At 33.4% G+C, this 25,408-nt stretch overlaps 1 protein-coding gene across 2 annotated transcripts in view; it reads left to right on the top strand.

The window, feature by feature from the left end:
* Positions 1 to 25,408, top strand: part of LOC111517383 (integrin beta-PS) — a 72,401-nt gene that overhangs the window by 12,207 nt on the left and 34,786 nt on the right. The window contains exons 1-3 of one of the 2 annotated variants that reach the window (XM_023173528.2): positions 2,636 to 2,831; positions 4,977 to 5,169; positions 19,351 to 19,682. In XM_023173528.2, the coding sequence (XP_023029296.2) occupies positions 2,670 to 2,831; positions 4,977 to 5,169; positions 19,351 to 19,682 (687 nt within the window). In that variant the 5' untranslated portion in view covers positions 2,636 to 2,669. Of the gene's footprint in view, positions 1 to 2,635; positions 2,832 to 4,976; positions 5,170 to 19,350; positions 19,683 to 25,408 lie in introns of those variants that run through there. The other variant, XM_023173529.2, reaches the window with a different exon arrangement.

Genomic DNA, 25,408 nt, shown 5'->3' with positions numbered 1-25,408 from the left:
GAAGGTTATATGATCCAAATTGTTATTGAATAAGCACTAATTTGGTAGAATTTAGTCAAGGAATTTAGTCTGAGGAAGTCACTGTGTAGCGAAATACGTGTTGCAGTTTTGTAAATTGTTCAGTGGAAATCTTGCAATGAAGTTTTCGTAAAGATAGCCCGAGTCACAGAAGTACCAAAACAAAGGAAGTTTTTGGCCTTTCTACTACTCCATCTTGATACAAAAAAGGGGATGAGGGAATCTTCCAAAGAAAAGAAGGAAGTAATCAATTTGAAAATAAGTAACTCTATACATGGATGTGTAGATCATGCAAAGAAGTAACTTTCAGACACAAACTGAAAGAAAGTCCTCCTGAAACAGGATTATACAGAATTATACAGAAGATACTTTTCTCTACTCAGTTTGTATTTCAAACATTCCTTCATTCCCTTTTTTGTATCAAGATGGAGTAGTAGAAAGGCCAAAAACTTCCTTTCCCAAAAATTAATCATTCCTGAAAATATAACCCCTTCAAATCAAATAGGTGAATGAATGTCATTACGATGCCATCGATGACATAAGCAGATCAAGCTTATTCCGTGACATTAAAAATCGTAATTCATGAATGATGTGTGTATTTTCTGTAATGTTATCCAATTTGGTACTGAAGAGCCTCAGGGCAAGTGTCTTAGGGCGAAACATCGGTGTATACCAGTGAGGGTGACAGTGTTCCATGTAAGTGCAATTTATTACCATTCATTCAAAGTAGAACTCATGTGAATGATATCTGATTTTTATTCCACAACGAATGTTTGAAATACAAACTGAGTAGAGAAAAGTATCTTCTGTATAATTCAGTGTTCATATAGAAGTATTTGTTTCGAAATAATTTTTTTCTTTCGTGTAATTCATTGTTTATATGAAAGTAGCTGTTTCTGGAGAACTTTCTTTCAGTTTGTGCCTGAAAGTTACTTCTTTGCATGATCTACACGTCCATGTATAGAGTTGCTTATTTTAAAATTGATTACTTCCCTCCTTTCTTTTGAAGATTCCCTCATTCCCTTTTTTTGTATCAAAATGGAGTAGTAGAAAGGCCAAAAACTTCCTTTCCCAAAAATTAATCACTCCTAAAAATATAACCCCTTCAATTCATACCAAAACACGTTGTTACCTGAAAAAGCATTCAAGAATATTTTCTAAATTTGTCATTTTATTGAGTAGCAAAATTAAAAAATGTCGGGGATATGCCTTAACCCGGGATTGAAACCAGGATATTTGGCTTACTAGCTTAGAATTCTGAAAACTACTCAAAGAAGTTAGTGTGACATAAAGCTATTTGAGTTTTTAATCACTCCTATTTTGTTATTAAATGACGAATTTATGACAGATATACATTTTTTTCCACATTACAAATTTGTAGCCCATGCTTTTATCCTTGTTTTCCGTTAAACATTGAATTGTCAGTTCAATGAGCAAGTTTGACATCAGAAAACATATTTTGGAGTAGGAAATTTCTCGAGGCTTACTCGTGATTGAATTTCGTAACAAAGTATCTCCTATAGTCGTTATTTCATTCATTTTCAAAAAGTTTGAATATCGAGTACTTGAAAAAACAAAAATATCTGCCGTAGGTATTATCTGAAACCAGAACCATCATAAATTTCTGTTGCAGTACCTCGTTCCCACTTTCTGAGTCCATGTTTCCATTCTTGTTTTTTGTTAGAAACTATATGTTTTGAAACGAACTATCAGTTCAGTGATTCAGTATGTTGTATGAGAACATAATTTGGAGTAGGTTAGTTCTCTAGACTCACTTGAGAAGGACAATAATTCAAACCAAACTGTAAATTAATGAGTTTGTCCCTCTGCGATTGGCATCGAAGGTAGTGACACATATTCTGTGGTAGAGAATTATGAATCTAATTAACTATGATAGGTTCGAAGGTTTCAATTATGGAATAATTGCCTACTTACACAGACAGAAAAAGGTCGCAAAATTGAAGTTTTTTCAATTGTAATAAAAAAAAATGCAATCCTTCAAATCACCAAATAACGCACAAAATACTGAAATGATGGATACAAATGATGTAATACAAACAATGTTAAACAAAGTGCATACCCCTAGAGAGGTAAGACATAACCTAATCAGCATCAGAAGGCAGCTGAGTTGATGACTGCCACATAGCAGCAAAGTGATTCAACACCCCAAGACATAAGCTAATAGGAAGAATAGTTTGGCAATATACTTTACACCCGGTATTTTCTCCCATTGCAACCAAGACATAGAAGGTAGATGCTTCAGCAGGCTTTTTCGAATCATTCCACGTAGAAAATTTGAGAGAAATAAATATTTTCAATCTCATTGAAATAATAACTTTCAACACAGAGTTTTTCTGAGCATTTGAGAAAACAATCAATATCATACATGGATTCCTGAAAATAAATAAAAAATTAATTCGATTAAATTAACAAATGATATCACCCAACATTAAATCTCACTAACTGAGATATGTTCGATATGATGTATCCAACGTATTTTCAGCATCTATAACCATATTCTCCAGCACTAATCACCTTTCCGCACCACTGGAAGCAGTCAATTATCTAATCTTATCTTATCCCTGCATTTATTCCTGGCAAATCAACGTTATCTTAGTTTCATTTTGTTGTTGTACCACTCTGGTCATAATATGATAGCTATTCATATAATTTTAACTAGTTTGATATGCCTTTCTGTAGAAACTAATACTACCGAGAATGATGAAAATAAATTTCAAAAATTGTGTTTGGACCAAGAATTTTGTGACGACTGTTTACAGGCGCATAAATCTTGTGAATGGTGCTATCAGGAAGTGAGTGCATATTTTCAACATATATTAGTTTCAAATCTAAACAGGCTAGATGACTATGTCTATAGATGAATATATAATGAATGCAATTATTGAATTTAAGAGCTAACCACAGTTGTCAAAGCCGAAGATCCAAAAATTTCGAAAATTTTATCTCTTCTAATTCTCCTACATAGTAGCATTTTGGAAATATCGGCCAGAAAACAATCACTGGTTGACATCAGCTCATTTTACTGACCTGCACAGATTTATTTTCCGTCTGGACAGGTCAGCTCGTTTCAAGGAAGCATCTGAGATATCTGGTTTGAAGCTGATTTATACAATGCTTCTCTCCCAAGGATCTTTCTCATATACTTTTCCAAGATTCCAACACAACCTTTCGCTTCTGAGACTATAAACCTCATCCAGAGTTTTCCTAAATTTTCAGCTTTGATCAACTAATTCACAATCTTTGGTCCTCAAATTTTTTTTCAATTTTTATAGTGTTGCTCTTCCAAGCATTGAATTCTACTTGGCTACTGTCACCCCAAACCGAAGTTAAACACAAAAAACACTAATCACTTCAAGAACGCATAAAAACGCACATACAACAAATTCAATAAGTAACACACAATAAGAAAAAGCAAAAATGTGATCAAACGAAAAGAACGATAAAAATTCATCAAAGCACAAAAACACTGGACACAAAATACAACACATTAAAAATAACACATAACACACTACACACACATTTATATAAAAACAACACACAGCAAACATCATCACACAATAAATAAAATAAATAAAGAAGGCAAGTCAAAAATACACAAAACATACTACACATATAACACATAACATAAAACACACAGCAAACAACACATAGATAACACAATTAGAAAGTAAGAAAACACACAAAAAAACGAATAAACGCAATACATTCCACGAAAACAGTTGAAACAGCCATCACAAACCACACAATACAGAAAAAAGAGTAAATAAACACGCCTGAAACGCAACAATAAAAAAAACACAAAAATAAGCACACGGCTCACAGTTCATTGAATACACACACTCAGCATACAAAAACACTAAAAACATGAAAAACGGGTCAAAACTGCTACAAATTCATTTCTAAGCCTTGTATAGAAGCAAAGCGAAGTGATACGAAATTATTCAATGGTAAGATTATACCAGAACATTCTATCAGAAACCTCAAGAAGTTAGTATTATTACGGATTACGACATTTCTATAATAATGATTCTGTTAAAAATAGAGTTTGAATCTAAGTTACCTAATAGTAGCGATTTGTCATTTATTTTGATGAAACGAATAAAAAAACACAAAGTGTAATTAGCTACCTCACCAGTGAATTTTCCAGCATTATGTCCTGAGCAAATTACTTTTGAAAAAGTCTGGAGTTACATTTTTATGAAAAATTGTGAAATAAGGGGATGATGATCTACTACACGCTTTTATTTAAGCTTCACCCGTATGTATGTATGTTTGTTTGTTTGTTACTCTCAAGCTCGGGATCTGTATTTGACAGGATTATCGACATTATTTCTTGATCTATTCGCGGGAAGATTGCAATATCATAAGGAATACTCCGGGTAGTTTTGAACGTGTTAGACAATCAATGACAAATTGATTGCAGGCGTGTATTTCATCAGAAGGTGACCATATTGCTCATTTACTTCAAGCTCGAAATTATTTATCATTTACTTTTGATCTTCACCGTTCCATCAACTACACACAACCTCACGTCAACCTAGGCAGTTTAGTGGTGACAATGTGATAGTGAAAACATGTCTTGTGAATTTCAGAACGTCTCGCCTCCAAAACTTTAAGGTCCCTTCCGGTTTGATCGTTATTCAAACTCTTGCAATTGGATTACACTCGTAGTTGTTCATAACCCAACAACTTTCAATTTCAAGTTTCTTCAATGATTTTCTTTGAATTCGCAATTATTTCTTGCTCTTCCAGATTAGGCGCTCGATAGTATATTTTTCATACTCTACAAATGAAATCATTTGAAATGAATACCCACAGCGGCCTGTTATATCTAATATAACGGAAATAGGTTATGAGACCAGATTAGGCGACATTATTGTGAATTTACGCTTAATGCTTCTAACTTAGTAGATAATGAAATTACTGCATTTTTTCAGGATTTTCATGACAGAAGATGTAATATTGCATTTTCAAAATGCGATCCGAACAAAATCGAAAGAAACTCCCAAAAGTCAATGTCAATAGGAAAAAATGAACAATTTTCTGTGATTCCAGAACAGGCAAGTGCTGAACAAATGAGAGAAATTATTCAAATCAAGCCTCAGAGTGTTGATTTGACTCTTAGAAAAGGTGAGATTATGAATGATAACATAAAAATTACGAAATTTTTATAGATGTCAAACTAAACGAATTAGTTTTAGTTTGTATAATATAATTTCAAAATAGTAGGCACTAAATTCTCAGAAATGACTGACGTTTTTGCCTTAGTCTGTCTCTTGCAGTGGCATAAGGAAATTATACTAAACATATGAGGAAAAAATATGATGAAATTATAAAATCACAACCTCGACAACAATGTTTTCGTTTTAATGCAATGATATTTTTGAGAAGTTAGTGGCTACTATTATGGAATTGTACTTAAGGTCTTTTTACCTTCCAAATCATTACAGTTTTGAAACAATTTAAATAATATTGCTTATAGCTTATTATAATTATGTTGTGTCGCATCCACTTTTTGCATGTAAAAATTTAATGTGATCTTGATGATTTGATATGTTCTAAAATATAAATAATTTTGCCAATTGTTGTTCGTGTGGTGAGTGAGAGAGTTGAAAATTCAACATATTGTTACGTTTTTCCCCATGGGTTTGCCAATAATTGACTACACTAAACAATAACCAAATTCAACTTTATTTCACTTTTATTACAACAAAACATTTCAACTTAAATTTCAACTAGTATTCGAATGTCTATCGCCTTATTAGATCGCTCCGCATACCGCACTGTAACTTCCACTTGACTGTCTCGATAGGCGAATGGATGGCGCTTATTTCTGGCAATCGAAGGCGCCGGAAAATTCTTCGGAAGTTTTATCGAAGCGGCGCGAACATCGAACATCCGCGAAACATTCGGAGCATTATTCTCGAAGCAACGCCACGACTGGAACGGCCGCTAGCGCACGTCAAGTTAGGCGTGATCTTGGTCACGTCACAATTGAGTTATGGCTACCAGCGGCAGCCAGCCTTACATATTCACAATAGTTGTTTTGAATCATCTAAAAGAACAATTCGTTCAGGTCAGTCTCAACTCCCTACAGTGTACGTTAATGGACTGACACCTATCGGAAAACAACTATCCCCCTGGCTAATACCACGATGGGCGTTGGATTATATCCGACAGGTGTCAGTGCAGGATTCTTAACTGAAGTTATTCCTGTATATGCTGTTGGCGATTCAACTGCCGCAATAGATTTTCAATTATTGGAACACACTTGTAGACCGGTTCCGGGCTATTTGGCCACTCGTCAGTGCAAGATAGTGTTTATCATCAACATAAAGTCGATGATTTCCGATAATTGAAAATCGAATTCCTTCAAAGTATCATTCCTCGAACTAGGCTGAAGCGGACAACAAACAACACGTTTGTCTTAGCCCCATCTGTCTGTGAACGAGGTAATAGTTGTTTTTATTGAATTTTTCAAATACTGTTCGTTTCATGGGAACATCAGATTCATTGCCATTACAAGTTATTTAGGAGAAATCTCAAGACCCTTAGATGTGAGAAAAAATGAACATCATCAATATATAAAGGGAAGGTAGAATTGGGTATGGCGAGCATACTATAATGAAAATTAATAAAGTGAAGTGTATTTCAATTAAATCTGTGGAAATGGGTCGTACCCGATTATGACTGCTAAGATGAAAAAGTCGAAAGTCAAAACCTTTCTTTACCAATATAACGAAGTCTCACGATCGGACTAGATTAGTTTTTGTAAAAGAAAATAGCTTGATTCATGCTCCGACTTTTTTCTACTTCAAATGTTGCAGGAAAATGTACTACACATAGACGAAAACATTGAATTGTATTACCCAATACTATTTATATTCGAACACCTGGTGCTTTCAAATATTGATCACATCAAAAGTCAAAGAAATATTCATAGATAAAAATGATAAGCTTTAGATAACGAACAAGAAATGAGTTAAGCGAAAAGAGAAAACGAAAATATTTGTCGAATGATGTATGAACATAAAAATATGGTGGAAACTTTTACATCTGAGTGATGCAAAAGTATGGAACCTTTTCATCTTTTTTTTTATAATAATATGTATTTATTCACTTTCTTAAAATTATTTACAGTAAATATACATGTACATGTCGAAATAAACAGTGAACAAATAAAATACATCTCAAGTGGCAAAATGATCTGCCTGTGTGTAAGGAATGAGAATGGTGAATCTGACATTGAATAAGATTCATGCATTAAATTAAGTACTAAGATATAAATTCAAAATAGCTACATTTAAAAAAAATATAAATAAATAAAACCAATCAATCTATTGAAATAAGTACTAGATATGGATAAGAATATAAGTTTATAAATTTAAACTGGACATATTTGAACAGAATATGAAGAATCAAAATAAACTGTATTGAATGGGTAGGTACTAAGTATGGATAAAAACATAACTTTGAACTCGACAAATTTGGACACAATATAAATAAATGGAACAATCAATGGACATAGAGACTTCAATCATAAGGGTTCCAGACTACAAACAAATCAATACACAATGTATATCCACAATCGTGGAAGTAAGTATTAAAATGTATATTTGTCTATGTATCTCTGCTCGTGATATATTCTTGACAAATAATTTAATCTTTGTCATAAATTTTTCGAAATTTGATTCGCATCTTAAATTTTCAGGAAGAAAACTGTAGAGTTTCAGTCCTAAATACCGAAAGGATTTCTGTCCAACTGATTTGAGGATTAATGGTATGACCATAAACATGTAGCATATTCATGGCGATAAGTAGTTAATTTTTTTTTGTTTTTATGCTATACAGCAGTAATATTTATAAAAAACATCTGTCTGGGATCAAATATTCCAGATTTTAAATAAAGTAGATCGCTAGGGTAATCGCAACCTTTCCGTAGGATACATCTGATAAATCTCTTCTGCATAACCTCAAGGGAATGTAGATGAGTTTTCGACACTTCACCACTACCAATTATACCATATCTCAGATGGGGCTCTACTATATATATATATATATATATATATATATATATATATATATATATATATATATATATATAACATAATTTTTGTTTTTGATTGAGTATGTTTGCTATTCGTTTGAATTTGTAAATTATGCAACGTAATTTTTAACTATGTGGTCTATGTGCTGGTTCCAACTGAGATTTCTGTCTAAAATTATTTCAAGATATTTTCTTTTCTTTGTGGGTTTGATGACTTCCGTATTGGAGATTTTGATGTCATATTCCGGTAGAGAGTTGTCATAACTACTGAATGGTTCGTAATAGGTTTTCTCAAAGTTAATCGATAAGAGACTGTGTTCGAACTACAATTTGATTTGATGTTCTAATGTTCTAATTTCTGTTTCAAATCAAACCAGTTTTCGTCTTCGCAAAACAGCACAGTATCATCGGCGAAACTCAGAATGTTGGAGTTGATGTCTTGTAGGAAAAGGTTGTTCAAGTAAATATTGAATAGGATTGGTCCTAACACCGTCCCCTGGGGCACACCACATGTAATAATTTATATGATTGCCCACTTCAACCCTTTGTTCTCTGTTGTAAAGATAACTTTTGAAAACATTATTCGCTATACTTCTAATTTCCATATCGTTCAGAAGATTTAATAAGATAAAGTGGTCGACGGTGTCGAAAGCTTTCCTAAGGTCTGTGAAAACAGCAATAGAAGATTTCGATTCATCCAAACATGAATAAATTTGCTGGGTTAGTTTTTTTATTGGGTCTTGGGTGGACATATTCTCTCTGAAGCCGTGTTGTTATTCTGACAACAACTGGTTTTTTTCAAGGAACATATTCAATCTCATTTGAATAACTTTCTCGAGAACTTTAGCAAGACTAGTTATGAGTGAGACTGGTCTATATTTTGCTACATCGTTTTTTCTCCACTTTTATATATAGGCGTTATAACAGCCATTTTGAGAGCTGAGGAAAATATCCCTTCTCTAATGACATATTCGCTAGATGTGTTAGTGGTTTCGATATATAATCAGACACCAGTTTCAGATATTCTGCTTTGATGTCATCATAGCCAGGAGACCTTTTATTTTTGAGTTGCGATATAATATATTTCATCTCTTTTTCAGTTGAAGGTTGCAGGGAAATGGAATGGTTACATATACTCTTCCTTTCGGAATAGTCAGGATTTATATTTATATTTCGCGCCAAATCTCCACCTACAGAAATGAAATAATTGTTAAATCTATTTGCTATTTCAACCGGGTCCTTAACGAGTTCGTTATTTTTTGTTCTTATCAAGTTAATAGGTATAGGATCTTGGTCGGTTAATATTTCATTACCAGTTTGCCACATTTTTTTTTAAATCATTACCCCCATTTTCAATACAACTCCTATAGTATTCATTTTTTGTTTCCCTGATGAGCTTATCAAATATTTTCTTTTGAACGGTAACAGGTATATTTCCTTCGACAAATATCAAATGAACATAGTAACTGGATGTCAATAGTCTACATGAATAAACATGCAGAATATTTTTCGAGATTTCAGTTTAGTTTCATATTTTTGTTTGTGACCTCTCACCTCAGCAATGGTAACCAGGTACGATCCATTTCCACAGATTTGAATGAAATACACTTGGAATCTACTAAAATATATATGCGTTTACTGAATCAGAAAGAATCATGGATAGGCCTCCGCGTTCACCATATTTGCCCTACTCATTTTATTTTTGTGTGGAAACCTAAAAATGAAATTTATGTAGCATAACCAACGTCTTAGAAGAATATCATTGAGAAATTGCCGACGAGTGCCATTTTTATAACTTCGTAAATGCTTCGGAATGTGCGAGAATGTGTGGAATGATATTTTAAATGAACAAATCCAATATTTCCAAATCAAAGACTTCTGTTAAGAGATGCCATTCAAACATTTCGAGATAATACTGAATGTAGCGAAGACAAAATATCGGACACACACCCAATTCCATATAACGACTCCTTTTCGTATTCGTTTGGTATAAAAAAATGGATATCAAGTTATATCTGTTAGTAACTTAGACAAAGTATTTTATATAACTCCATTTGTTCCTTTGTTTCAACCATGGATATAATATAAGCATACCATCAAGAAAAGTTATGACTTATTGTATTCACTTATTGTTTCAACAATATTCTATGAAATAATATTTACCTGAAGTAAATTGAAAATGAATGAAATATTTCATTGTATCATTCGAAAACAGGAAAGTATGACAATAATATCATACCAAAAAATTATTCTTGATAGCATACTCGTTTATGTGTAACGTGTTAGGTATACAGAGTGGACTATTCAAAGAAAAGAATTTGTGATTAACCGTTCCTGTAGTTTCACTTTCGAAAATCGATCTATTCGTCTGGAAAATATGTAACTTTGACAAAAATACGTTCAAGTAAAATGAATGACATCTCCACTTACATCTCCATCTATGGGATTGGCAAAATAACTCAATCCACTAATATCAAAATGAACGGGGCTTCCCAGGGCGGTTCGTTGCAAAACCAAGCTTCGACATAAACAGCCGAACGTGATTGATTCTCTGTCTTTCATTGCAACTAGTCAAAACATGGGCTCTGGTTGAATATTCAGATACCGTTTTCGAAACATATCAAAATCAAATGGATTTTACTTCACAAAATACTGCCAATATTGTCTGCCAACTTCAATATAATAATACAAGTTATCTTCAAACCGTTGGACTGAATTTTGGAGCTCTTGCGGTTTTACTAGAAGGTAGGTGGAATTTAATATACTCTGCTTTTTATGTGTCACACAAAACACCAACGGGACTCAGGGAGCCACCAAATTTTCCCTTGAAGATATTAGTGAAAGCCGAATCAATCGCATTTTATACTTAATAAAGTACATATCACGTGTTGAATTCCGGCTCCGTCCAATATCACCATTCTGGAGAGATTGCAAAATAAGTTGATAAGGATGATTGTGAATGCTCAGTGGTTCGTGCGGAATGAAACCATCCGCAAAGATTTGCAGCTACCTTCCATTAGGCAGTCCATTCAGTCGAGAAATTAACGAGTTTTTGATTGCGCAGAAACTCATGATAATCCGTTATTTAGGGAAGCTATGGATTATGCTGTAGACAACCCCTCCTGATATAGAAGGCCCCGACACTGTCGAATGAGGCCCCTATGTCCTGGTAGGGGTACACCGTGAAGGGCGGCACTGATGTTCTGACAACATTCATGTCGCCATCTTACCATCAGTCATGACTCATTTGTCCCTCTGACAAATATCAGTTGAAAGGGTATAAAAAAATGGATATCAAGTTATATCTGTTGGAGCCAGGCTCCAACCTGAACGAAATGAAGACGCTTAGTCGGTGTTGAATTAACACCGACTTCTGAGTTCTGAGAGAACTCAGAAGGAATATTCCAAAACAAGAACGTCTCTCAAACACCAAACCTGCAATACTCTTTCCGACATGAGTATTGCAGTTCTGGTGTTTGGAAAAAGTGTTTGTTTTGGATTTATTCTACGTCGGAGGTTTCAGTTTTACTTTTTATACGTCTATATAGCTTACTGAAAATTCATAAAGAGAATATGTCACCGAGACCTATCGTAAATGCGATATATTCATCAAGTTATGAGCTGGCCAAGTTCCGAATGACCTTATTGCAGCTGCTTTCAGAATATACATAGGCAATCATTCAGAACTGTTGTTGGCTGCATTATATTGATAATATGTTCGTGGTACGACAGCATGGTGAGGAGAAACTGAACAAATCTCCACCACATCTGAACTTTCTAAACCCACTAACCCAGGAAACTAACCCTAACAGGAAACCCAAAGAACTATCACCGATTTGGAAGTATAGTCGAAGTAACTGATATAGTAATTCTCAAAGCTATCGGCGAACTTAAAGTCCAAAAAACCAATACAAAGAAATAATGCCGCTACGAATTAGTCAACGTGGACTGAATAATTGGCGGTTCGTATTGGATAATTTTTACTAACCGTCATAAAATTAAATTTGAAGTCATGTTACGGTGACGAATAGAATGCGAGTCTTCGAATTGTCAATGTTCAGTTCAGGAACTGATCGCGATTTGAGTGTTGGAATTCGATATTGGTGAAGCTATAATTACTTAAAATTTTTGTTATTTGTTTAAAATGTGGCGTCCGTGGGCAAATAGTTATGGAAAGCAGAAGTATAGTGGAATTGCGTAACAGATAGTTAGAACAAATAACTAAATATAGACAAGAAAAACAGCAAATTTGGTATGACACTCACGACACAGTTACAAAAGAGTGGACTGATGGTTCGAGAATGTGTACGCCTAACATGCCTGCAAACAAAGTGTCGCGACTAATAATTGTGCATTGCGGAGGAAATAAAGGATGGGTTCCGAAATCTTTGAAATTATGTGGAAAAAAACTTGAGGACTGCAATGTTGACTATCATAAGAACATGGAAGCTAATATTCTTGAGGAATGGTTTGAAAACACATTGATCCCAAATTTCGATGTGAATAGTGTAATAGTTCTTGACAACGCTTCCTATCATTCGCGACAGCTCATCAAAGTACCGAAAAAAATTCGAGGAAAGATAAAATACAAAGTTTTTTAATGGATAACAATTTGTATTTTGAAGATAACTATACCAAAAACCAATTACTTGAAGTTTCACAGAAAAAAACATTTGATAAAGTGTATGCCCTTGAGAATATTGCTGAAAAGTATGGACACACCATATTGAGACTTCCCCCTATTTTTGTATTTTCAATCCCATCGAGTTGGTTTGTGGAAAATTGAAACAAAGTATCAGGCGTAGAAATAATTTTCCAAAATTTGATAAGAAGGTCATAGAGCTAGTTAAAGAAGAGGTATCTAATATTACTGAAGAAGACTGGTAGAAAAGGATTAAAAACGTAATTTTAGTTGAAAAAAACTATATGGAGATTGGACACTTCCATATCAATGGTGGAAATAAATTCATTATTGATTTAAATGACGACAGTGATAGTGAAACGGAGAATATGGAAGAGGAATCATCAGTAGCTTTCGAAGAAAGTTTAAAACCGAAAACACTTTTCAATATCTGCTCTCTGAGGGCAGCACAAGAAATTTCTCCGTTGTTGCATCGTCTATGATAATGTCTACAGTAGTAATAGATAAAACGTCTGCCATAAAATTGTGGCGGTAAACTACACCATTCAAAAATAAAGTCATTCGAGAAACACATATTAAATAAGAAATGACAATTTTTATTCAGTCATTCACTTATAAGTTGGCAAAATTGCATACAACGATCAGAGCCGTTTTAATTTAATTTTCTCACTAATCGAATCTTTCAACCTGAACTTTTTTCATATTCTTCGGTCACTTGCACGGCTCAGGACCATCGCAGTAGCCAATTTTCTTATATCAAGCATATATAACTAAACCTATATAACTTTTCATCATGCCTTTTTTAAATTTTAAAACGATCCACTTCATCGAAATTTTGCCATCAATTCACAGTTTCCTTCGAAAGATGTTTATTGGGTTGCTGTTGGTGAAATGGCTCGTCAACATGATTCTTTTTCATAACTTTCAAAATAAAATTCAGTCATTTCAAATATTTACAGAATTGATTACCACGTAACTGATACATTGAAAACTTCAGATAGACATAAAGATAGATAGATATTCATTTATTTTTACAGAGTATATATATATATATATATATATATATATATATATATATACAGGGTCCTGCAACAGTGGCGCGGTGTTCCATATCTCTATATAGGAAGCAGATAGGAATCTAATTTTCTATAATATTACCTTATTGCTCGAGCTCGACAAAATAAAAATATTGGCGGTCACACAGGGTGTTCGATTTTTTCTGGGCGGATCCCAACTGTGTCTTTTTAAATGGCAACCTATATTTTTTATCGCTTTTTCGGTTTCTTCATAGAAAATAAAATAAACTTTATGTATATCTGCACTTCGAAAATATTGACGGTTTTCGAGATATCTAGTATGACAGGTTTTTTTTTTCCAATATTCGTCACTCAGAATATTTGAAATTATAAAGTGGTGCCAAGTCAAGTTGAAATTTTTTTTTGGTCGAATATTCTACATTGGTAACTCTCTCAAACGATATATCTGAAATCGACCTGTGATATACAGGGTATGAAAAACCGCTTGCCAAATATTGTAAATGAAAATTTGCAAAATCTTCCTTAGATTAAATGGAACACCCTGTATATTATTGATCCATAAGAAGCGCCAACGAAGCCAACGAAACCTCTACAAATTTCATTAAGTATTCCCTATGGCTAAGTTCAATAGTTTTTCTTAAATGAACATTTCTTTCGAAAAATGGTCATTTTTTCAAAGCGTAATCCATTTGACGACTGATAAAAATATACGAAAGATATCTTGTTTCAATTTTGTACATTAGAAGGTGTCCAAACAAATATTTTTTAACGAAATAAATGTATGTACCTATCACTTTTTGCTAAATGGAAAATTATTTTTTCATTGGATGCAGAATGTCACTCATAAATCGTGCAATATCAAACCAAACAAGTTAAAAGAAAGAAGTATTATAAATAACTATTTTTTTCATGTTATTATATTCATTCAGAGCTTGAGTTCTAGATATTCAAATTTGTAAACTGGCAAATTACAAAACTACAAAAGGGAGAGTTTAATTAAGGTTGATAATGAAACTTTTATAAAATATGTTCAACATGTCTTCCATTTTCTTGAATGCAGAGCTGAAGTCTATGTTTGAAAGACTGTTCTACCCTGCGCAAGACAGCTGGTGTAATGCTGCGAAAAGCATTCGTTATTCTAAGTCGCATATTTTCGGGAGAAGTTGGTGGCTCAACGTAAACCATATTTTTTATGTATCCCCATAAGAAAAAATCTAGTTTCGTCAAATCTGGTGATCTAGCGGGCCACCGTACAGGCCCATTCCGTCCTATCCATTTATTGGGAAATACTTCATTTAGATGATCTCTCACTTCTGCCGAATAGTGAGCAGGTGCACCATCATGTTGTAACCACATTCTATTGCGGAGGTCAAGAGGAATATCATCTAACAAACCTGGTAAATCATTTCGTAAGAAATTGAGATACATTGCACCATTCATATGTCCCTCAAAAAAGTATGGACCAATTACATATTCTCCAATGATGCCTCCCCAGACATTTATCGACCACCTATGTTGATAATCCACCTGTCTCAATAAGTGAGGATTTTCTGTCGCATAATAATGGTAATTATGTCGATTTACAAATCCATTTTTATGGAATGTCGATTCATCCGACCATAAAATATTATTGAAAAAATATTCGTTTCGACGAATTTTGTTCATGGCCCAATTGCAAAATCTCACTCTTTTCTCGAAATCAGCATACAGTAGTTCTTGATGTAACTGAACGTGGTATGGATGCAAGCGATGTTTCTTCAATACTCGTTGCACTGATCTCTCACTTATATCCACTATTTCCCCAATTTGTCGTTGACTCCTACTAGGATCTTCTTCAACAGCAAGAAGAACTTGCAATTCATTATCTTCATTAGTAGCTGGCTTGATGCGCTCATGTTTGGAATAATTAATAGATCCAGTTTCAACGAATCGTCCCAAGACCTTTCGGAAAGATCTTTCATCTGGATGCCTTCTATCTGGATACCGTTGAGAATAAATTCTACTTGCCAATAAACAATTCCTGTCTGATTCACCTAATATGAAAATCATATCAATCAAATCACTTTTTGATAACAACATTCTGATGAAATTATACCGACAGTTCAACTTCACGATTGACTAAAAATTTCAATATTCATTTGCAGCCAAATATTTTGTTCTGTCATTTGCCAGACTACTTGATTTCCAATAAATATTTCATTCGCTGAAAGGTTGTTTTAGACCGAAAGAATATGGCACAAATTCCGAGATTTTTGAAATTATTGTAACTATTCAAGAACGTCCATTTTGTGGTGTAATTCGCAACTTGTTTATATAGCAACAGGTAATTTTAGGAATGGGCGATATTTTAAGGAAAGGGTATTTTTTTGTATATTCTTATCAGTCGTCAAATGGATTTCGCTTTGAAAAAATGACCATTTTTCGAAAGAAATGCTCATTTAAGAAAAACTATTGAACTTAGCCATAGGGAATACTTAATGAAATTTGTAGAGGTTTCGTTGGCGCTTCTTATGGATCAATAATATACAGGGTGTTCCATTTAATATAAGGAAGATTTTGCAAATTTTCATTTACAATATTTGGCAAGCGGTTTTTCATACCCTGTATATCACAGGTCGATTTCAGACATATCGTTTGAGAGAGTTACCAATGTAGAATATTCGACCAAAAAAAAATTTCAACTGGACTTGGCACCACTTTATAATTTCAAATATTCTGAGTGACGAATATTGGAAAAAAAAACCTGTCATGCTAGATATCTCGAAAACCATCAATATTTTCGAAGTGCAGATATACATAAAGTTTATTTTATTTTCTATGAAGAAACCGAAAAAGCGATAAAAAATATAGGTTGCCATTTAAAAAGACACAGTTGGGATCCGCCCAGAAAAAATCGAACACCCTGTGTGACCGCCAAAATTAGATTCCTATCTGCTTCCTATATAGAGATATGGAACACCGCGCCACTGTTGCAGGACCCTGTGTATATATATATATATATATATATATATATATATATATATACTTTATACGGTCAGAGAGTCTTAACTCAGGTATTTCAGGTACTTTAGGTAAATTTGCCTGTATTTGTACTGCATCAGGTACTCTTCTTTGTGTTAGATCTCCTCTAGAAATGTGTATGGTTTTGTTTAATATATTAAATGTTGTGTTTTGTTTTTTTGTGTTTTGATTCGTACTTGTTCCTCGATAAGTGATTTATGACTGGTAAATTTATGGATGTTGCGAGGTTTGATTTATATACTATTGGATTTATGTATGCCTTTTTGTGCTCATTGTACCTTTGGATCAGTTTTTTTCTTGGTTTGGCCGATATAGAATTTGTTGCAGTCCGAGCATTGTATACTGTATATCCCGTTTTGGTCTTTGTCTTCTTCTTTTTCATAGTTGTTTATTTTTTGTGTTATCTTCGTGTTCGGCTTGTATGTGATGTTGATGTTCAGTGGTTTGAAGATATTTGTTAGTTTTTTGGTCATCTATAGTATAAGGCTCTGTATTGCAAAAAAATTCTTTCTCTCTGTGGGAGAGAATTAGAAAATTTGCACTGTAGACAGTAGTGTAGACAGTAGTGTAGAGTGTACTTCTTTCATAGAGATTTTTTATGTGTCGGATATAAAAAATCATTCCTTAATCTTGTTCCATACTTATGTGTTTCATGATGCTTTTCAAAGTAGCTTGATTGATTTACTAAAAATTTTAATGGCTCAAAAATGTATATCGCTGCTAATGTTAATAATTTGTTCATTTCAAAGATTCCTCTACATGGGTCTTTGACCTTCATACCAAAAAGTATTCTGATTACCCTTTTTGGCAGAGAAATACTCTGCAAAAATATATATACCCAAAAACATTACAGAGGTGTTGCAGGTCACTCTAAAATCATTGAGAGTGATGTTCTTCGGTGTCTCCATGCTATTATCAATTTTGAACATGACGCAATCTGTTTTTTCATCATTTGAAATCAATTTATTTTCCAGAAGAAAGTGTTTTGTCCTTTCTATTACAATACTACCATGTTTTATCATGTATGGTAAGTTTGCACCTGTCAACAATAGGTTAGTACCATCAGCATAATTAACTATGTGAGCGGAATTTGAATTTACCACCATGTTTATATCATTTGTAAATATAATGAAGAGTATTGGGCCCAATATACTACCCTATGGAACTCCCATAGACGTCTCCAATTATTGAATAAATTTTAACACAATTGACCTTGCATCATCTACGATATTCATAAGTACAATACTATGATTATTTCAAGAAATCGGAGTGTTGCAGATTGAGAAAAAATATTTTCTTTCAAATTATTGCTGATATGGGTGAAAACGTGGCGTCCGATGATATTGAAGATAACTGTAAGGATACTGGTAGGCTTCAGATCTTCAATAAAAAACTGCTGAAGTTGAAGTTTGTGGTACTGGTGATTTAAATTTTTTCACAATCACGGATATTCACAAGAATCATATGATATACCTCACAGTATCTGAACAATGAAGAGTACATTAATTCAACATTTTTATAGAAATAGCGTTACAATCTTCAGTGGTAGTTTCCATATTTTTTGGCACTCTTCGAAAATTTCATTGCATTTCAGGTACATTTAAATGTTTATGTATTGTAGTAATCAATATTTGGTCCTCGTAACAGGTTAACAGAGCATCTAATATTCCAATCATCTCAGGATTACAGATTATGAGTAGGGCCGAACCTACCACAGGCGCCAATTCCCAAAAGGCACCTCAGTGATCAAGAAAACTTCCACGAAATTGAATATACTGTCTGGGTCATTATATTATAATAAACTATCAACATCGAACAGCAAGGTTAGATCAGAAAGTTTTTCATCTACATGAGTCCAAATATTAGAGATAATCAATTATCTTACTGTTAGAAACATATAGCCTAACACTAAAAACATTTCATTTGATAATTACACTTACATTCATTCTCATATGGGTAACATAATAAGTATCAGTTTTAAACTCGATTATGCTTATTGATTTCACAATGAATGTTCACGTTATTCCTTCATTAGATAATTTTGTTTATTAGTATGTTATTATGTTATCATCAGGAACATGTAGCCTAACCCTAGAGAGTTTGTTCTTGATAAGCAGTGTTACATTAATTCCCACAGAATTAACATAGCAAGTACCACTTCCAAAGTTGATTTTGCTTATTTATCTCAAGTCATGAATGTTGACCTATATTGTTATTTAGACAATTTTAGTAAATACATTTAATAAATAACAGGTGTTGGGTCCAAAGTTGAGTATGCTCATTGATCTCATTAATGACTGAAAGCACCTCAATTCCTCCATAATTTTGGTTTTTAATTCTCATCAACTGTTCCATTATGTACATATGGTTTCAATTAACAAATTAATCATAGGCTTGGATCTTCTCAGTTCCGTGGACAATGCTTGCACGTGCACACACAACTGGTATATGGGTATATTAGGAACATTGGGCAAGCAAGAGGGCGCCATAATCGAATCTCGCCCCATCCTAAAACTTGCCTCGAGCCGGCACTGACTATTAGTTCTTATAGAATATTTTTTCAGGGGAAGCTGTCACCTTCAATTTCACCTACAAACCTGCTTCAAACTACCCACTCGATTTATATTATCTCGGAGATCTCAGTGCATCAATGGAACATAATTTGGAGATTTTGAAAACTCTCGGAAATAACTTGAAAACAAGCCTTACTGATCTTACCAAAAACTACAAATTGGCGTATGGATCATTCATGGATAAAACAGATATGCCTTTTTACTTCACTGATCCTGAAAGTTTGAACAATCCATGTTACAGTCTTCTGAAGAAGTGTGAGAAAGGTTACCTTTTCAGGCATAGGCTGAACTTCACTGATAACACCAACAAATTTTCCGAAGTGGTGAGTACTTTGAGCAATATCAATGTAAGCGTAAGTAAGGAATATGTTTGTGTAAATTAACACTTCAATACTCAATGTCACCGTTTGAATATTGTGACGAGAGCAAAGTTGTCTCCTCCGTTGAAATGAAGTCGTGATGTCATGAAAAGATTTTGGTCTCATCAACTATGTTGATGAGGAGATGGGACAAATGTTTTGTCCAAACCTTCGACGTACACCATTAAGGGTGATAGTGCTCCATGTGAGTTAAATTTTTTATCAATGCGTTTTCATATGTTTCGTTGTATAACGTTTCTATGAATGATATCTGTAATTCTGTAACTTATGTTTGGAGTACAAGCTTCATGAGAAAAAAGGGTTCTCGTGTAATTCAATGTACATGTGAAAGTAGTTGTTTCGAAAAGGTTTTTTTCTGTGTTAGAATCAACTTATGTGCATAATGAACACATCTTTGTTAATAATTTTCGTTGAAGTTTCGTGTAAGTTTCGTACGTTTTTGGTATAATAATCCAGAAGTAGCCAAAAAACTATTTTTTCCAAATATATTTATCATTTGTGGATACATGTGATCTTGATGAATTAGTTATTGAAATTCAATTCCGGAATGAAATTAAGAATAAGTATCTTTTTATTTTTCATTCAGGACAAAACACAAGCCCTACAGGAAAATCTACAGGGCTCTCCGAGCGGTGTCTGTGCGGAAGTAGCCATTCACTTTGGATTTGAATCGCTAGATATTGAATCCATTTGGAAAAACGTTCTCAGGAAGTTCATTCCACATAAACGCAGTTCTTCAGATGAAAGAGTTCTTAAACAGTGAAAGTATCTATGAAAGAGAGACAAATCTCCAACCTTTCTGCGATATTTGAGGCTATTCATCGCAATGAATTAAAAGATATTGACAAATGATTATGATATTTTTTTTCTAAAAATGCTTGGGTGTCATTACTTTACCTTAAATTTTTAATATAAATACATAATATGCCCGAAAAAACACTATCGCTCACTACGTAGTACGTACCACACTGTATCCTGCATCAACAAACCTCAAACGCACCGCCCATGAACGAGAAACGAATAAATCATCCACCCAAAATAATGAATGCCATACGTTGCAAGGGAGCCAAGCCTCCGACCGTTTTAAAAAACACAATCTTCGCGAGGCCGATCCAACCAGCGACATATGTCCCGATTTGTACTTTTAGTTGCAGAAATTATAGTGTTAGAGGAGGCTAGCCTTCAGTTGGTCTCTGTTAGTGTACGGCTCCGTTTATTTTTTATTTGATTATTCGGACGGGATGCTGTGACGGAGCGGGACAGAAAAATATTTCAGTAAATCGTTTTAGTGTTTCTTGATAATATTTGTTTTTTGTGTATAAAACAGGCAGTATTGTATTAAAGTAGTGCTTTCTGGTAATATTTTTGATGTGTTTTTGAAGTGTTTTCTTTCAATTTCAAGATATTTTCAGGTTTTCACTTTTCGGTAAGTTTTTTTTTCCATTTATTATCGATAAGTTGGACGAAATTAAAAAATCTAACGATATAGTCGATTGGTTGCTGACAAATAATTTTAAGTCTTTATCTTATGATAATAAATTTTACATTATTAAAACTCTGGGAAGGCCTTAACCAAATTTGATTTCAATTAAAGCGTCAAATAATCGACAAAATCGAGGATTCAATATTAGTTGGTACGATAAATGCGATTGTTAACCGGCTCCATTAAACGAGAGAAACTTTTTTGTTGGCTCTGTGTTTTATTTTCCGTCTAAAATAGGATACTCTGATTTGAAAAAATTACCTCGTTCTACAGAAAGACATTTTAAATCTATGGAGCATTTATTTTCGTCTTGTAAATTGAAATTGTTTAGCAAACAAAATATATAAACAGCTTTAGATACAACTCAAAAAGAGGCCATAATTTATTTTAATAATCAGGTTAGGGATAATCGGTCGAATTCAAAAAGACTTATATAAACAAGAGATTGAAAGTGTTCTGCATGGGAAAATGATAAAACTTCCAATATCACCTATTCTTCACATCTTTCAATCGTTTTTGGATATGTCAAAGATAAATATAAATGAGTAGGTACTTGTGCTTATAAAATATTTGTAGCAATTTTCAACAAAAATGTTATATTAGAAGAAAAAAGTTTTATTATTTATTGACTAAAACGAGTTTATTTATATTAAATAACTCATAGACAACCCCTTTTCCTTGTTTTTGTTTTTTTATTGGTCAGTTTTATACGTATAATTTTCGGCAATACACAATTTTTGTTTGCATTTATACAAATATTACGTTTTTTTATCGACCTTTTTTGGGTAATTGTTACCTTCCACAATCTGAAAAATATAAAAATTATAATGGAGAACTTTATACAAGTGTATAAGGGCAAACTTTTTAGTTTACCCCGATAAGTTACTGCGTAAAAGTCGAAGTATTTTTCACAAAGAAAAATCTTCTATTTATCAGTAACTTGTCGTATTTAACAATTTTGCCTATCAAAAAAATTATTAAGAAATAATACTTATCTTTTTACGTTTCGGAGGCCAAAATCTACCTTCGTCTTCAGAAATGGATAAAAAATTCGAATATATTCGCAGTTATTCCTTTTTTGATAGCTTATTTCTTTACTTCTTCGACAGATGTCAAAGAAAAAAGAAGGGATGAGAGAATCTTCCAAAGAAAGGAAGGAAGATTCTCTCATCCCTTTTTTTGTATCAGATGGAGTAGTAGAAAGCCAAAAACTTTCTTTTCCAAAAAAAAAATTAATCACTCCTAAAAATATAACCCCTTCAATTCATGTCAGAGAAGTTTTGAAATATGGAATTATGTCAATGTTGTTGAGTGACAACTGAAACATTCGATGTAATACAAGGTACTCTCCGATATCAGTTTGTTGCCATTTCGCCACTATCCAAAATTTTCTTCAAGATGGATAGCCAAGTACGGTCTATTTCTATGGAGCTATTCGAGAGGCAATTCTCTCCAGATATGAGAATATATCAATTTGATACAAATGTTTATCGGAAGAAAACACATACAACTAGATACCTCCACTATACATCAAATCATCATGCGAGTGTTAAAAAAGGTATAATAAATTGCCTTTACAAAAGTGCTAAAACGATGCAATTCAACTGAAAATCTCAATGAAGAAATATCCATAATTAAATCTGTTTTGAAAGATAACGCTTATCCAGATTCGTTCATAAATTCAACGATAAATGCAATAGAAAATAAAGAGTCAATTAAAAACCAAACGAACATACAAACAGCTTCACAAATTCAACAACATCCAACTCAACAATTACTGACTCAACATCCACCGACACCTTTCACAACTAACGTTATATCTTACATTCCAAGACTATCTGAAAAAATAAAACGAATTGGAAATAGGTATGATGTTAGAACTACTTTCAAAACAAAAAATACACTAAGATCTATACTCACACATACAAAACCCAACAACACTGAAGAAAAAACAAAAAAATTTTATTTATAAAATACATTTTTCTTGTGGTAAAAGTTACATTGGTGAAACTTCAAGACCACTGAAAGTGCGTGAGAATGAACATCGAGATAATATAAAAAATAGACAATTGACAGGATCAAAATTATCAGAACGCATTTTAAAATCAGACGGTGAACATCGGGTGGAATGGAATAGGACAAGAAAGATTACCAATGAGCCTCATTCTAAGAGACGTAAGCTAAAAGAATCAGCGTATATTCTCATATCTGCAGAGAATTGTATCTCGAATAGCTCCTTAGAAATAGACCGTACTTGGCTACCCATCTTGAAGAAAATTTTGGATAGTGGCGGAATGGCAACAAACTGATATCGGAGGGTACCTTGTATTACATCGAATGTTTCAGTTGTCAATCAACAACATTGACATAATTCCATATTTCAAAACTTCTTTGACATCTGTCGAATAAGCTATCAAAAAAGGAATAACTGCGAATATATTCGAATTTTTTATCCATTTCTGAAGACGGAGGCAGATTTTGGCCTCCGAAACGTAAAAAGATAAGTATTATTTCTTAATAATTTTTTTGATAGGCAAAATTGTTAAATACGACAAGTTACTGATAAATAGAAGATTTTTCTTTGTGAAAAATACTTTGACTTTTACGCAGTAACTTATCGGGGTAAACTAAAAAGTTTGCCCTTCTACACTTGTATAAAGTTCTCCATTATAATTTTTATATTTTTTCAGATTGTGGAAGGTAACAATTACCCAAAAAAGGTCGATAAAAAAACTAATTTTTTTCCTCCACAAAAAATGTCTTTCGTTGAAAAAATATTACGTATTTCACTTTAAAAAGGTGCGGTACCCCAAAAAATGTTCGCGCCTCCGGCGGACTTTTCTGTGTGTATATAGTCTTTATTACTCTAGCCTCCCCTGTTCTCCAATGCACGAGCCGTCACTAGGTGGATGGCTCTTTTCTGGATGGAATCCATAAACTTGAGGGTGTTTGGGAGCAGACCTCCATACATGAAAACAACACTCCAGAGAAGGTCCGATCTGAGCTTTGTAAAGCATCAAAAGTTGCTGAGATGTGTATAGTTTTCTGGTTCAGAACAGTGTTCCAAGATTCTGGGAAGCAGCATTTGCAATTCCAGCGACATGATTATGCAAAGACATATTGGTGTCCATTTTAACCCCCAACAAACTTATCGAAGCAGAAAGCAGAAATGTCTGACCTGACATTATATCGGGTTCGGAGACATTTATCTTCTTGAAGAAAATAAATTGATTCATGGGTTTTTGTGGCATTGAATTGAACATGGTTACTTTCACCCCAATTTGAAATCATTTCTAGATCCTCCTTGAGATATGCAACCTCCTGCTGCCGGAGGAGATGTGCCTCCAAAAACAATACCTGTGAATTGGTATCTGGCACTAGTTGTTATTGCAAATGACACTATACGAGGTTTCAGACCTCAAATATTTTTGTAGTGTTAAGTTGGTATTGAAACATTTGTGTTTCTTCGAAACGCAGTTTATTTCATCAAAAATAGGTACTTTGAGTTTACCGGGTACATACTTTAGAAATATAGGCCAAAATAAAAAATAATTGAAGAAAAAATGATAACGTTACGCGAATCAAAGTTGAGAAATGTTCCTTCAAGAACATTGGAAGATCTTCATCTTGCACTATAGGGAAGACAACCTGACAAGAACACTTCGCTGGAGAAAATTTTGCTTCTTTCCTCTAGATTTGATTTCTAGATCGATTCTGAAGAATATTATTTTAACACCTCGACACGTCTTTCGATCACCAAGTGATCATCTTCAAAATCATCTTCAGTGCATCACAAGTTCAAAATTTTGTTAATAGCACTATTATTGACGAAACTTTCGTGAAAAGGGTTATAATTTTTTTTTGATGATACGAGTAAAAGTGGAGAGTCACCAAAACAGGAAACAACAAAGAAAAAAATGACACAGATTCATCATCTGTAAAAATGATATTCACTTCTTTTTCGAATACAAACTTGAACAAAAAATAGAAATTGATTGGCTTCCAAAGCGAAATTAATTCAAAACTTAGAAACAAATATTATAGATATTTGTATTTCCAAAAATATGTATGGCTAGATTGTCGTTCATAAGATCAATATCAGTTCTTCACAGTCTTCTCAATAATAAAGTAGACTCACCTTATAGTAAAATTTAATTTTCCAATCAGAAGAACACGATTGAAAACA

This window comes from Leptinotarsa decemlineata, unplaced genomic scaffold (assembly GCF_025532065.1).
Source record: "Leptinotarsa decemlineata unplaced genomic scaffold, Ldec_3_MD MMD2_tig00026282_RagTag_RagTag, whole genome shotgun sequence".
Lineage (NCBI taxonomy): Eukaryota > Metazoa > Arthropoda > Insecta > Coleoptera > Chrysomelidae > Leptinotarsa > Leptinotarsa decemlineata.
Note: the sequence above shows the minus strand (reverse complement) of the source record. Positions and strands in the feature narration are given on the sequence as shown.